The 16,052-nt window shown below is 41.1% G+C and overlaps 1 protein-coding gene across 4 annotated transcripts in view; it reads right to left on the reverse strand.

The window, feature by feature from the left end:
- LOC122558425 (akt interacting protein) overlaps positions 1 to 16,052 on the reverse strand; it is a 44,478-nt gene that overhangs the window by 9,221 nt on the left and 19,205 nt on the right. For all 4 annotated transcript variants that reach the window (XM_043706982.1, XM_043706983.1, XM_043706985.1 and 1 more), the window contains exons 2-7: positions 11,431 to 11,538; positions 10,453 to 10,661; positions 9,906 to 9,970; positions 9,717 to 9,817; positions 7,947 to 8,035; positions 6,773 to 6,871 (exon numbers count right to left, since the gene is read on the reverse strand). In XM_043706982.1, the coding sequence (XP_043562917.1) occupies positions 6,773 to 6,871; positions 7,947 to 8,035; positions 9,717 to 9,817; positions 9,906 to 9,970; positions 10,453 to 10,661; positions 11,431 to 11,472 (605 nt within the window). In that variant the 5' untranslated portion in view covers positions 11,473 to 11,538. The remainder of the gene's footprint in view (positions 1 to 6,772; positions 6,872 to 7,946; positions 8,036 to 9,716; positions 9,818 to 9,905; positions 9,971 to 10,452; positions 10,662 to 11,430; positions 11,539 to 16,052) is intronic.

Raw genomic sequence — 16,052 nt, forward strand, 5'->3', positions numbered from 1 at the left:
GAGAGCACCTCTGGGCCATCCGGACGAACCAACCCAATCACCCTGTAGCACAGCATTTCAACTCCCGCTCCCACTCCACCGAGGATATGCAGGTCATTGGACTCATCCACCGCCAAACCACAACAACCCGATGGTCGGAGGAGGAGCGTCTTATCTTCCGACTGGGAGCCCTCCAACCGCAGGGGATGAACTTGGACTTCACCAGTTTCTTCATCCCCCCTCCCCCCACCTTGTCTCAGCCGAATCCCTCCAGCCCGGCCCCGCCTTCCTGCCCTGCAGTCTTCTTCTTGCCCTCTCCGCCTCCACCCTACTCCGACCTATCACCTTCACCTTTACCTCTTTCCACCTATCACATTTCCAACGCCCCTCCTCCATGTCCCTCCTCCCTACCTTTTATCTTCTCCTGCTGAACACTCTCTGCTCATTCCTGAAGAAGGGCCTGTGCCCGAAACGTCGAATCTCCTGTTCCCTGAATGCTGCCTGACCTGCTGTGCTGTTCCAGCAATAAAGTTTCAACTTTGATCTCCAGCATCTGCAGACCTCACTTTCTCCTTAAACAGGTGACCCCTTCCTCAAAACTATGCTCACTGGTCCTACACTCCCCACAAAGGGAGAACAATCACTCATCAGGTTCCCTAAGAATCTTGAAACGTTTCAATATGATCACACTATCACTTTCTGAACTTCAATAAAGTACAGCCCAATCTATTCAATCTCTCCTCATAAGAGGAGTTCATTTTTTTCTGGCTACCTTCAATGCCAATACACGTTTTCTTAGAAAAGGGGACCAAAAGTGGTCACAGCATTCTAGGTGTGGTTTAACTAATATCTTTTATATATAGTTTTAAAAAGATTCCTATTTTTTTAATACTTTAGTCCCTTCAAAATAAAGGCCAACATTCCACATCTCTTCCTTATTACCTATTAAACCTGTTGGTAGGCTAGTTTTAAGAGAGAGAATAATACATAAGTATCCCCAAATCCTTGTGCTGCAGCTTTTTGCAAAACTCACTGCACTTTCAAGAATCGAGAAATACAGAAAAGTTGGTAGTGTCTACCTTTGACCGTTACTTTTTCATGCTCACAATAGATTTCCCAGCTTTAAAAGAATCTTCTGAGCCTTACTTAGATAAAGATAAAAATATTCTGCATTCAACTAACAACCTGACTCAAGTGAAATTGCACTTTCCATGGAACTCAATATAAACAGTGCATCCCCATTTACCAACTTGCTGGCATAGTAGCTCCCAACTTCTAAGAAGTTGCATTATATCATAACATCCCAAGAAAATTAAGTCAACATCCATAGTGGAGGCAAATTTTGGCAGTTTTAAGATTAAATTTGTTAATTTCATGCCTAGGGTTTATTCAACAATGTTGTGAAATTAAGTATTCATAATAATTAGCAATATTTTTCTAACTTACTACTTTTGAAAAGTACAGTCCAAATACCTGACACTACAGAAATTGTTATGCAAGCTTCATTTCAAACAATGAAATTATTCTTAAATATAGCTGCTAAAGTAGTTACACAGGGAGGAATTTTTCCATCAGAGATGACATGAATGATGGTGAGGATGCTTTAGATTAAAAAAAAGCCAGAGTTCTCAGTTCTTAGATGCAATAAGCATATATTGTCACTGCATTATGTGCCCAACCTGCCACTTTCACCTTTCCTTTCCACAAAGGAAAAGTCAATGGCACAAAAACTTGACTCGCAACAAACAGCAGGTACCTGGCAACTTAGCCATTCTGCAAGAGAATGAGATGTGTTGGCCATCTATCTTCTCTTAGAATAATTTTTTCTGAACAAGGTGACTTCAGAGTCAACAAGCAGATTCCTCCTGGATTCTTCAAATACATAACAATATTAAACCACCAGCAGCATGCCAATGTGTTTGGTCTCAGCCCAACTTGGAAGTGACTTCAAGGTTGAAAATGTGTTGGTGGAAAAGTGCAGGAGGTCAGGCAGCATCCAAGGAACAGAAGAATCGACATTTCGGGCATAAGCCCTTCTTCAGAATTCCTGAAGGGCTTATGCCCGAAACGTCAATTCTCCTGTTCCTTGGATGCTGCCTGACCTGCTGCGCTTTTCCAGCAACACATTTTCAACTCTGATCTCCAGCATCTGCAGTCCTCACTTTCTCCTCAGTGACTTCAAGGTGTCTGCTTTGGAGGGGAGGCGCCCCAATAGGACTTGCATGCTCCACTAGCTCCGAAAACTTGCACTTCCAAATAAACCTGTTGGACTATAATCTGGGAGTTGCGATTTTTAACTTGGTCCACGCCAGTCCAACACCAACACCTCCGAGGAAGTCACAACGACTGATCTGCAGTTTCACACCATTACCTTTTCCTTCATGACTGTCCTTTACCCTCTTTTCTATTTATCTAGGTGCTGCCCTTGACATGAAATCCAGCTTTATCTCACCATCACTCCTCTCAAATTTTTCACTGTTTGACTTGTCAGACCCTGTTGATGTCCAACTTGATTTACCAAGTTTTCTTACAACTACATATTGACAAGACCAAAGCAATGGACTTCAGTCCCCACTACGGACCTTATTCTTTAGTTACCGGAGCAGCAGGGCAGCTAGCACTACTGTCTCAGTCCCAGGGACACTGGTTCGATTCCACCTTCAGGCAACCAAGCAAACTCTCATACTGAATCTCTCAAAGTCTGTGTGGGCCTCCTCCAGGTGCTTTGATTTCCTCCCAAAGATGGGCAAATTGGCCATACTAAATTGTTGTGTCCATGGACATGTAGGTTAGGTGGGCTAGCATGAGAAATGCAGCGATATGGTGAGATGCTCTTCAGCAGAGTGGTGAGGACTCGATGGGGCCAAATGGCCTGTTTCCACGTTGTCGGGAAACTTGCATACCTACACAGGATAATAAATGCTTGCATGCAGCCAGGCATAGTGTGTGTCATACTGCCTTTTAATACCAGGTTAGAAATAGGCCACCACTGGTTCTTTTTGTACAGAAGCAAGGCATCCAACAGTGGTGAAAAGTACCCAGGAGCAAAGTGTATTGGAAGGACAGACATATCACTATTTGGCACAGAGCCATGTTAACAGAGGTACAGCATATGCAGTTTTTTGCAACAAACACATTGCACATGCTAAGACTAAATGCCAGTGTGAGAAAGCCAAAGGGAAGGACTGTTATGGACCAGAAAGTGGACTCCAGTTAGTCCTGCAGTACTGTCACACAGCCAGTTATGGGGCTAGTCAGATTAGTCCAGAGGGCTGGCCACAGTTAGTTCTGCAGACCAAATGCAATCAGTCTGGAAATTACATGCAGGTCAGTCAAGGTGCTGTTAAGAAATCCATCTGGGATGAAGGGGTGCAGCTAATGGGAGTTTGACTACCCTGACAAGTTAGTTCATAGATGTGGGCCACAGTTAAGGGGATTGGTCACTAATGATTAGTGAGGGGTGTGAGAAGTGGAAAACAAATCAAATCAGACAGATCAACTCAGGGAAGGCACTTCAACATACTAGGTCACAGAACAGTGATAGTAATCACTGGCAAATTACAAATCCTATGAATGGGGCCTTAGTAAGTGGGAAGGGACAGCAAACTCAGTGGGGTTTGAGCAGTCCTGTATTATACATGGGTGAGTTGGGGCCAGCAAGGGTGCAAGAACTTCCAGAGTAATAGTGTGACAAGGACGGCAACCATCACTAGCATCTACCTGATCATGTGGAAAAAAACTTCCCTGGTATGCCCTGCATACAAAAAACAAGACAAATCCAACATAGGGTAGTAATTGGCTCAGTGATGGAAGGTGTCATGAACAATGTTATCAAGCAGTACTTGCTTAGCAATAACCTGCTCACTAATGCGGAGTTTGGGTTCAGCCAGGGCTACTCTCACATCCTGGCCTCAGAGCCTTCGTTCAACCTTGGACGGAACAGCTGAATTTCAGGAGGTGGAGTGAATAGAGATGCATTTGTCTTAAACAAAAAGAGAAATTGCTGGCAAATTTAGTGTTCTTACAGATACTGCCAGAACCATGTTTCAAGTCCAGTCACTGATATCAGCTATATTTAACCAGTCACCTCCCCCTTCACCCCACAGCAATCCAAGTCATACTGGGGTGGGGGCAGGACACTCTAACATTATTGGGCTCAATGTCAGGTTCCAGAGGCTGAAGGCCCTCAAGTGGAAAAAGGAGATGCTGTTCTTTGAGCTAACTGGAACACTGCAGTACAAATAATGACGTAGGAACAGTGGTGTGTTGAAGTGGCAGTTGGCTGAAAACTCTTGGTCATTTTTACAGACAAAGCATAGTCGTCTGTAAAGTGGTAAGCCAGTGTTAAGTCTCTAATGTAAAGGAGACTATACGGGATAGCAAATGAAGCATTGATAAATCGCTGCTTCACCTGGAAGATTTGACTGGGGCCTTATTTGGCAATGAGGGAGGAAGTAATCACACAGGTTACACTTTCTGCAATTAAGTGGGAAGGTGCTTGGGGATGGAGAAGTGCACCACGGTGTCTCAGAAGGAATGGTCCCTACAGAATGCCAAAGGAGAAGAAGGGAATGAGTCTGGTTGTGGCATCCCAATAGAGGCAACAGAAATTGCATCTTAGTCCTTTGACAGCTGTTAGGGTGGCAAATGAGGACCACGAGACTATATTGTTCTTGCGGGAAGGAAAAAGGGCAAGGGCAGAAAGTGAGCCAAACATGGCTAAAGGGGCCTGTCAACCACTGTAGCAGGGAATCCTCAGTTGATGAGATGGATATTTTTGAGGCGCTGCTGCAGAAGATGGCATCACCAGACCAGATGCAATGGCAATGAAGAAACTGGGCAGTTTTACAGGAAGCAGGGAGAGAGAATTTGTAGTCTAGTTAACCATAGAGCCAATGGATTTATGGTGTATAATCAGTGGCTTGCTTATCCCCAGAAATGGAAACTGATGTGGGGGAAGGGAAGAGCTGGAGATGGGTGAATGTGAGGGCAGGGTGGAAATTGGAAGTGAACTGGAAAAACATACCCTATTTCAGATTGAGGGGAAGCAGTATTGATGATGTAATTATTGTAGAGGAGAAAGAGGCCCCAAGTAAGATTGGAACAAAAAAAAATTAGTGTTTCATGTACTCCACAAAGAGACAGGATTAACTGGGGCCCATGCAGGCACTTACTTTTGACCTGAAGAAAGTGAAAAGAGTTAAAAAGAATTCTTCGAAGTAAGGATGAGCTTCAACAGGTGGAGAAGTGGTGTTGAAGGACAGGGTCAGCTCAGGCTTTTTTAAAAAAGCAAGCAAGCAGAGAGCCTCGAGACTATCCTCATATCAGAGTGCCCACCTCCCCAAAGTTATTCTTGAAGGAAGTTGTGAGGGGCCTCCCCCATATGCAGGGTGCTACGGATTATACAAATGTTTATACAGCTCCCTACCACCAGCCAAGGACATTTGAGAACAGGAAAAGGAGTCCACTCTCAAATGTTCAAATAATCTGTGACCAAAGTCACATTTGGGGATCAGCATCAGATATACTGGAGGTGTCATAACTCATTTGTACTGCAGCACTCACAGGTGTCAGTTTCTGTCCAAGGTCTTCTGCCCCCACATGGATATTTGCTGGGAGAAGATTTCTTTTCAAACTTGACATCCTTGAGATGCATGAAGATGATCCTCATCGCACCCAGGTCATACTACATCAGGTTCTTTAGCAAAGCGAATAGTACAGCAGACATAATATTGCAACTGAAAAATATATTAGAATGATGGCTTATTTCCCACAATGTAGCATCTGTGCCACATATGTGCCTTAGGTACACTTTATCCTCTCCCACCTAGGTGCAACCCAATTTCCAGAGTTCGATGGTGGGATCTGGACCTACTTAGACAAAAGACTTGGTGGCTATCCCAGCTGCCTTTCAGCCTAGAAAGCCCAGGCTTGCCCTCCAAGGTCACCCTCCATGGTTTGAACTGCTGCAGGCTTCATGCTCATATGTGGATGCCCAAGGTTAGTCACTCTCGCTCCCTATGGGTGCTTGTCATCATCACCATTCTCATCCTGCTTCTGAGAGGGAGGGGCACCAGGATCGAGATCAAAAAGTCCCTCACTCCTCCTTATGGATGCTAAACCAGGAATAAAGCGATGGCATTGAGGTTCAACTGTCAAATCTTTTCCTGGAGACGGCAAGATACTTGTATGGCAGAGCCACCACAGTACTAAATATTGTAGGCTTCTACCATCTTTCATTCTAATCTGAGTACATCTGCCACACCTTTCCAATGTTACTCTGCCTATCTCTGCAGGATGAGCATATCACTTATGGCTGAGAACAGAGGCACATCTTCTGCAATGAACTGATCAGGTGCTTGGTCTTCAGCAATCCTGAATTCCAGAGACCTCAGGTGTTTCTTTCTTCATTGGCTGTGGAGACCTGTCAATGGTATACACACCAGATTACGCACCCAAGTCTAACAGAGAATTGAACCTTGGTTGAATTCTACACTGTGGAGGTGGCAGGTGAATGCTTTGTCAGTGCACCCTAAAAAGATTGGTTGGTTTCCTCAAAAAAAAATGCAACTGACAGCAGTTCAGATTTTTCTCACCTCACAACATGCCTAAAATCAGCTGTATAGATAGCGTGATGAGGGGTCAGATAATTCACCCTGGGCCACATTGGAAGTGACAAAAATGAAACTTGCTCACCACCATTCTTTCAACTTCAAATGAAAAAAGCCCAGCTATAAACAAACATTCTTTTAGAAGATCCTAGATAACGTTTGAAGTTCTTTTTGTTACTCACAGTACTGCAGCTTCAGGGTTCAAGGGATTAACTGTATCAATCTTGTAAAACACTCGACGAGCATACATCAGTACCTGCCAGATGTGATTATGATTCCGTCTATGGGAAGAACAGTATCATAGTAAGAAAGCATTAAGACAGATTTGTGCAGTCACCAAGTTCTTTACATTTGCCGCTAAAACGATTTTCTCCTAGATTCCTTCAGGTATTTTCATGCATACATGTTGCATAGCATTGCAAGTGTATAACTTAGATTGATCTACTTGTGGGAGTGATAAGAAATTACATAGTTTTTTTTAAATGAAAAAATCTACAGCTAACTTCAAGATTTGCACGAAATAGAAACAAACATATGGCCCTGCAAATGAAGCCAATCTCTAGTCAGTGTGACAGACTTAAAAGAAATCAGTACACAATGCTAAAATTTCTTTTTAAAATTTGCTTTGTGGATGTAGGTTTGCTCGCTGAGCTGGGAAGTTCATTTCCAGACGTTTCAACACTGTACTAGGTAACATCTTTAGTGGGCCTCAGGTGAAGCAGTTTACATGATTCCTGCTTTCTGTTTATATGTTTAGGTTTCTTTGGGTTGATGATGTTATTGGTGCACCACAGGGAATAACATCAACCCAAAGAAACCCAAACATATAAAGAGAAAGCAGGAATCATGTACACTGCTTCACCTGAGGCCCACTGAAGATTGGCAAACCAAAAACTATCCCATTTTAGTTTAACAATAAAAAGATTAGTCAGCATCTCAAACCAATTATAAAGTTTAACTTTTATTTATACCTCACCTTTAAATGGAAAAAAAAAACAAAGTACCAAGGTACTTCACAGGAGCATCATAAAGCAAAATATAATACTAATCTATAGCAGGCTATAGAAGGCTAACACCCAAAATCTTGGTCATTGATTCACTTCTACGGAGCAGAAGCAAGTCAAAAGTCAGAGCTGTAAAATGTCAAAAATTAAATAAGCACATCTGGTAGGATTGAGGAATGGAGGGAGATTACACAGATGTTGGAGCAGCATGGGAAGTCCGGAATGTATTAGATTAGTCAAGTCTAGAGATGAAGGCATGGAGGGTTTTTAAGCATAGCCAAGCAATGTTAGAAGGTGGAGGTATACAATCTTCGTGATGGTTGTGGTACTCAGATGCTCATCTCAGACTAACCTCCACTTTGTGAATGCTCTTTTTACATCCAATTCTCCTGTTGTTGGATCTACTAGTGGGTGGAAGACTGGCATATCAAACATCAAGCGCTAAAAGAATGCAAAATAAAAGGTAAACATCCAAATTAGTCATTTCATTGTTTCAAACTCCTTCTGCCAAGTTAGTGGCTCTTCTGCTTGGAAGTTTTTCCTCCCCCCAACATTTAAGTTTCACATTGCAGTTACTGATTTGAGACTGATAAGTGTTAAAACTCTCAAAACCTAAGAGTTAGAACAATAATAAAATAATGAAAATTAGTGATGTTAACTTGGCTCAGGTTGGCAGAAGTGGTGTATATTTAATGCTTGTGAATATATTGAATGTTTCGATTCTGCACTGGCTGCTGCAATCAGATAGCCACCTGTTTTTTTTGGTTGCACCCGAGTGTGTTTCACTGTTTGAATTCAGACTGGATTTATTGTTACACCAATAGTTTTCACATTTTAAAAAATCATACGGAATAATTGGTTTCAGCAGACAACCTTTGAACTCTATGTTTTTAAAAAATCTGCATTCTTCCCTTTATGTACCAGAATGCCAAAAAATTTTAAAACCCAGTTGAGATGTTAATTGAAATTTCTTGTCAATTACAGACGCTATAGTTTCCACTATAGTAGCCAAGATCATTTGCAACATTTTGATCAAACACACATTTAAACTTTTAGATGCGACATTGACTCCTCGACAATATCAATACACCACAAAGCTGGGAGCATAAAATTACTTCATCATGGAGGATTGTATTCACATGGCTCTGCACAAGGTGCCATACAGCGCATTCAACATGAAGCTCAAATATGAAAAGGTTCCCAGATAGTACAACTGAAAAGCAGTCACTTTAAGCTTAAACTGTTTTGAGATCAGACCCAAACAGCATAGCCAATCACTCAAATTGCATATATTTCAGAACACAGCAGACAGTCCTCTGCAGATACTAAGATAGCTTTAACTTCATAAGGTGGAATTGAAGTAGCATCAACATGATTTGAAATCAGTATGAACCAACTGGACTTTGGCATAATGCACTCTAAGCCCTGAAGCAGAAAGTATTTCACTTACCAGCTTTTCGCTGCCTCCCTTATTACATAAGCCATTGTAGAAAGGACTCCAAGGCAGTAGTAATTAGACTCTAGACTAGTTGGATAGGACCAAAAACAGATTTCTCTCCACAAATGCTGACAGACTTGCTGAGCTTTCCAGCAATTGTGTTTTTGTTTCTGATTTACAGCATCCACAGTTCTTTCAGTTTTTAATTTGGCTGGATAGGACAACTAGTTTTCTTGGTTTAGAGTAGCAGCAAACCAAGATCAACATGACCACATTACAACTAACACAAGACTACTCTGGTTAAGACGAGACTGCACCTTATGCACTGGAAAGATGAGACAAGACTTCATCCCAAGAACTTCAAGGGGAAGGGGCAAGGAGAGAAACAAACAACAAAATTGGATGAGGAGGAAGAATCGACTTTATTCCTGAATAGCTGCAGTCTTAGTTTTGAAATTGGTATAGTGTACTTAGACAAGTTAACCTCCTTACTTTAGCTGACCCTGAAGAGCGAATTAAAACAAAGTCAGCTGACCAGTGTACTTTTCAAATAAAGCCATTTCAAAAATACACACTACATTGTAACCTACTGCATAAATTGCTCTTGGGCTTCCAGTGCACCTGTTGTGGGTCTAATGTGAAAAATACGTTGAGAAAATGAAGTGGAAAAAATTCATTACTTACAGGACAGTCACCATCTGGGTAGTTGTCAGGGATATAAATAGTAAACTTAAATACGCCATCCTGATATAAGCCATGTCTTATAAAGATCACCCCAAACCACACTGAAAACAGATGCAAAATAATTAGTTTCACAAAATTGAAAAGCAAAATACATAAGAAACAAAACCAATAACAGATTATGCGACTCACTTAAAGCAGATCCATAGGAGGGTTGTACATAGACTCCAGGCAGTTTCTGCTTTACCACCAAGGTACTGTAATTTCAAGCACAAATTACTTTCATTATCAAAATCAAAAGAAACTCCATTAACCCCCAAAATTCTCATTAAGTAAATCTTCAACTCTAATGCACCAATTATACAGCTTATTGTAACCCACGTTCAGGTTTTCCTTGAAAAGTTGGGATTTCAGGGCTACTCTGAAGATTTGGCCAAGGCTTAGAACTCTGTTTAAATGGACCATGAATAAATTTGCTATGAGTCAATACACAACTTTCTCAACTGAATCTTTGCTAGCTCATTTCAAATGAGAGTATCAGATTAAAAACTCCACAGATTTCCCTCCACAGATGCTGCCAGTTTTGAAGTTTTCCAGCACTTTGTTTTTGGTTTCAGGTCTCCAATATCTGCAGTTTTTTTTTTAAATCTTGTAAAGCTGGACACAGTATACTATCATACAATAATGCACTCCTCTGCACACTAGGAAGCACAAGGAAGATATAAGAGGTGCTACTTACAATTCAGCAAGAAGAGAATATTCTAGATAAAAGGGACCATAGGAAGCATGCGTCCCATTCGTTGACTGCGTAGATGTGACAGGAGAAATGGGTTTCGTCACAGGAACAGCATTTTTTGGTATAGAAGGCAACTGTTTCTTAGCTGAAGAAGAACGTGGAGGGCTGGTCTTCTGTTCTCCAGACAAACCTCTTTCTTCACTGTCTGATTTCTGTACATCAATCATGAAAAAGGCAGATTTTAAAATTCAGTGCTCTACATCACTCACAGGTGTTAATGTAAAAATAATGCTACATAATATTCATGCATAATATTGTAAATAAAACTAGCTTTGCAGATTGGACAAACATTACAGAGCATTCACTTTAGAATGCCTCATCATCACTCATCTGAGCATTGAGCAGGAAATAGGCATATTCCTGGAGGTCAGCAGGAATGGAATAACCCTCATCTTTTTTCATTTAACTAGTAGCAACACATGGAAATCTCAAAGCAGGCCATCATTAAAAAACTCTTTAATGGCAAAGTTAAGTGCCCTTCATACATTAACCCGACTAACCAAAAATGTACTTATCATTCAGTACACCTGTTCAAATCTGAAAGACCAGTTTTCATAGCAGGGAAGAGAAATGAAATTAGATGAATTTTAGTCAGGTCATACAGCACTGGATGTGATCACTGTGCAGTTGTCAGTGACTTACTACCAGTGTCCTGCAAATTACTGCAACTCTAGGTCTAAAAATATCATCCATTGCTAATGGTTAATTTCAGAAAGAGTACTTTATTTACAATTCAGCTTCAATATCTAGTAAAATGGATAAATAATTAAGCTTTAAATGCAGAATACTTTGCACAAGATAAGTTTTTAACTGATATTTTTAACACTTAGCCTGATTTTGTGCATGCCTTACTTTCATCCAACACCTGTCGTTTTGGAGCACCATTTTATTCCACCATTTTTGTGACAAATATTCTATTACCTTTCGAGCAGAACTTGTAGACATGCTCCAGAAAGGGTTCATTACTTGTACCAGCTTCACAACCAAGTCAACTGTAACCCTACTCGAACCTTTTGTCCACTTTATATTCTGGAAAAGATTTTAAAACATTAAGTTGATAAAACACTGGTACCTCGGGCAAGAATTTCAGGATACAGTTGTTTCTCCACACAGCAGATAAGTCTAGGAATCCGTAAAGAAGCTGCTTTGGAATGGTTCTTGTGGAGGTGGACAGAACTCATTCCTGGTAACCATTACATTTCACTAAGGTAGCATTGAAAACCAAGCCTTGCTATTCCCAGGTTGTCAGAACAGTGAAAGACTCAAACGTAGGCAGAATTCCTCAATTTATGTGTCTTTTAGAACAATATTGACAAGAGAGGTTGGTTTGGGCTTTGATGGTCAACTATTTACACATATAGACTAGAGCTAATGGAAAAAAATCATGAATCAATGGCATACAACTCTACAGAAAAACTTCTAGCCCTTTAAATTCCATTATAGAGGCACATACAGATCAAACAAACATGATGTTAGAGGGAGAGAGAAAGACAAGGAAAACAATTTTTGGGTTCCTGTTCACAAGCCAAGACCTGCAGAGGTGATTTTTGTCCTGATCAGAACAGATTCGCTGTATTCCTTTAGGAACTTTCATTGGTTTATAGGAGGTACAGGCGACTAGTTCACCGTGAGTCAGACAACTTTTTAGACATCACAGCAATTGGAGAAAAAAGGTTTCTCCAAATTTAGAGGCTTTTAGCACAGTGAACAGAGTTCTTAAACTTAGAGATGTACAGCATGGAAACAGATCCTTCAATCCAACTTGTCCATGCTGACCAGATATCTTAAATAAATCTAGTCCCATTTGCCAGTACTTGGCCCATTTTTCTCTAAGGAGAAAGTGAGGTCTGCAGATGCTGGAGATCAGAGCTGAAAATGTGTTGCTGGAAAAGCGCAGCAGGTCAGGCAGCATCCAAGGAACAGGAGAATCGACGTTTCGGGCATAAGCCCTTCTTCAGGAAGGGCTTATGCCCGAAACGCGATTCTCCTGTTCCCTGGATGCTGCCTGACCTGCTGCGCTTTTCCAGCAACACATTTTCAGCTCTGATCTCCAGCATCTGCAGACCTCACTTTCTCCTCAAAGGTTCACTTCTCAGTTTGTTTCACTTCCCACGTGGTCACCGATTTGTCTCTTCATCCTTTTTAAAAAACCGTTTTGCTCTCTTTTCCTTCTAAAGTGCCAAAACAATGCAACAGCTTATAAATGCAGTAATTACTGTTCCTAGAATTCAAGGAAATCAGTTTCAACACTGAAAATACCTTAAAGAAAACAGTTCGAAGAGTTACAAGGTTTTCCTGTCCTCCATCTTGGACAGAAATCTGATGGCTTTTCCCCAGCTTGTTTACAAGCCCAAGCTGTTCAGCTATCTGGGAACAATCACATGGTTGCTGGCAAGCAGAAGGCCTTTGTCAACAATACCTGGACCACAACCATGTGGAGTGCCTACTAGGATCGTCAGGCCACCTGTTTTCAAAAACGTGCAGTAATCCTTCAGTAAACGTTGGCTTAGAACACAGTTCTTTTCCCATTTCAGTCCACAATTAAAATTACAGAAACATGAGAGACATGGTCCTTACAACTTATGAAATTGTTCATCTAAATCAGTAGTAACATTTAAATCATGGTAGTAGTTTTATGGCATGTTAAATTCAAATTTTTAAACTGTGTAAGGTGGACATTAAATAACTGATTCTAAATATTTCAGAATCTATAGAACATTTTCTGGCTATTAAACATTACAAGTTACATCACTTGCGCTCTCAAGAGGCTTCATCCGAATTAGGAAAATCTTTTCTCTTCGAAGGACAGCTGCAATTAGATACAATGCATCTGTAAATTTTCTTCCTAACTCAATTCCTTTAAAAAGGATTTCCTTCCAGACGAACTGTAATTGGGTAGCAAAGTGAGGAGGCAAAGATCAAAGAATACTTGCATAGAGTAAGCATTCTATTGCTGCTATAGTCAGTCAACCACCAGGATCAGAGTCGCTTTCATAATGGCTAACCATTTTTCATGCTGGAAACACCCTTTACATCTTGAGCAACATATCAACATGCGTTGCATGGTTTTTAAGTTGTTTACGAGTTGCCTTGGAAAGTCATGTACTAACAGTTACAAACAAATATGAATCAGTTTGCAGAAGGTTTGCAAGGTCACACAGAATTAGGACCAGGTAATGTTACATTGGTATTGGTAGAGCTAAATATTGGTCAGGACACTTCCACCAGAGGAAATATCTATTCCCTGTTCGACAGAAGGGCAGTCCAGAACCCTAAAGTTGCATCTTGAAAATGGCACCTCTGAATGTAGTATCTCCTCAGTACAATATTGAAGTATCAGCCTAGGTTGTGCTCAAAAATTTGGAATGGGGCTTAAACCCACAACTCAGGTCAAAGTGCTACTATTGGATCAAGATCAACACAGCTGCTCAAATGAGAACACTGAAAATATTCATGTTTAGGAATTGAACTTAGTGCCTTAGCAGAGGAAAAAAAAACAACTTTGGTGGCAGTAGTTAATAGAATTGATCTATCAAATCAGATGCACACACTGAAAACTATTGTGCTGGATCACAATGTTGTCATAGTGGCTCAAAATATATTTTTACAAATGAAAGAACACATCAGGAAATTAACATGACACATAAATAAACAATATTGCATTAGAGTCCTTCCTTAGGCCATACTAGTCTTTAAAAACCCAATCGGATTTGATCTCCAAAGCTAAGCAGACTGAGGCATGGTTAGTACTTGATGGGAGACCACCTGGCTATAATCAAGTGCAGTAGCTTTATGGAGCCCTCTTGTGGGTAGCATTCCTACCCTTGAACCATGAGGCTTAGGTTTAAATCCTACCTCCTCCAGAAGTGTGTAATGACATCTTTAAACACGTTGATAGGGGAAAAAAAAAGGTTAAAATTGAAAAAACTTGAGTTGTGAAGTCACTATACAGCCATTATGTCTGGTCAGGCTGATTTGCTGCTCCTCCCTGGAAGTGTTGTCAACTTCAAAAACTCTTACTCAGGAAGCAAATACTTTTGACAACTTCTGGCAGTTAGAAATATTCTCTCAGCCACACAGAATTTGCCAAAAATGTCTGGTAGCCTATTAAATATCTCATTTAATTTTGTATCCAGCGAGCATTTTTAAACAACTTTTTTTAAAACTTTAGGGTTTCAAATTTTATGACCAAAATAATTTTTAAAAACTTCCTTTCGTACAGTTTATGCTCATTTTCAAGTTTAAGTGCTACTGATCAGACTAAACAGGGGGAGGAGGGCAATGAGGAAACTGATGAAATCCACATTAATCCCATGGGGTCAATGGCTGGAGGAAGAACGCCTCATCTTCCACCTTGGGACCCTGTAACCTCACGGGATTAATGTGGATTTCTCCAAAACTACGTTTAAGATGCAAGGGGAAAGGTTTAATGAGACCAGAGGGGTGGCATTTTCATGCAGAAGGCTGGTACAGTTACAACATTTAAAAGACATCTGGATAGGTATATGAATAGGAAGGGTTGAGGGGGATATGGGCCAAATGTTGGCAAATGGGACTAGATTTAAGATATCTGGTCGGCATGGACGAGTTAGACTGAAGGGTCTGTTTCCATGCCATACAGCTGTATGAGCTCTTAAATAATGCAAACTCAGCGCTATTTTATTACACACTTGAAAGTATTCCACAATCTCATCCTTAACATTGGACTCTCAAATCTTACCAACACCAAGATCGAGGTCAGGCTAACACACCCCTAATTTCCCATCTTGTGGGGCCCTTCCTGTCCCCAGTGATTCCTGAAAGATCAGCACCAATGCCTCCACAATCTCCCCAGTCACCTCCTTTCATCCAGTCTGCATGACCTATCCATCTTCAGACCTTTTCAGCTTCCCAGCACCTTTTTTAAAAAAAAAGTGATGGCCACTACACTTACCACTGCCCAATTCAAGTTCTGGTTGTTACTGGTGTCTTCACCATGAAGACTGATGCAGAATACCTTCTGCTGCACTTTTTACATTCTCCATTATTACTTCTCCAGCCTCACTTTCCAACTGTCAAATTTCCCAATCCTTGCTTCTAATCTTTTAGATGACAACTCTCTTGCAATTTTTAAGAAAAATATGACTAGCTAGATTACTCTTTCTCCTCCACACCCCCCCCCCCCCCCTTTGATTTTGTCCTCTGCTGGTTTCTTTTTTAAAAGATTTCAAATACAGTTTCTTTTTGGTTTTGTATAATCCCCGATTTCCATCAGCCAAACATACTAAGGATTATCCTTAAGTATGTTTGTCCTTCCTTGGGATGCATTTCTGCAGTGCCTCCCTGGTTACCTCCAAAAATTCCCACCTTTCCTGTGAGGCTCTCCTTCCAGTGAACATTGGACAGCTCCAGCTTCATTCTCTGGATCAGTGGTGCTGGAAGAGCACAGCAATTCAGGCAGCATCCGAGGACAGGCAAAATCGACGTTTCGGGCAAAAGCCCTTCATCAGGAATAAAGGCAGAGAGCCTGAAGCGTGGAGAGATAAGCTAGAGGAGGGTGGGGG

Source organism: Chiloscyllium plagiosum, chromosome 17 (genome assembly GCF_004010195.1).
Source record: "Chiloscyllium plagiosum isolate BGI_BamShark_2017 chromosome 17, ASM401019v2, whole genome shotgun sequence".
Taxonomy (NCBI): Eukaryota; Metazoa; Chordata; class Chondrichthyes; order Orectolobiformes; family Hemiscylliidae; genus Chiloscyllium; species Chiloscyllium plagiosum.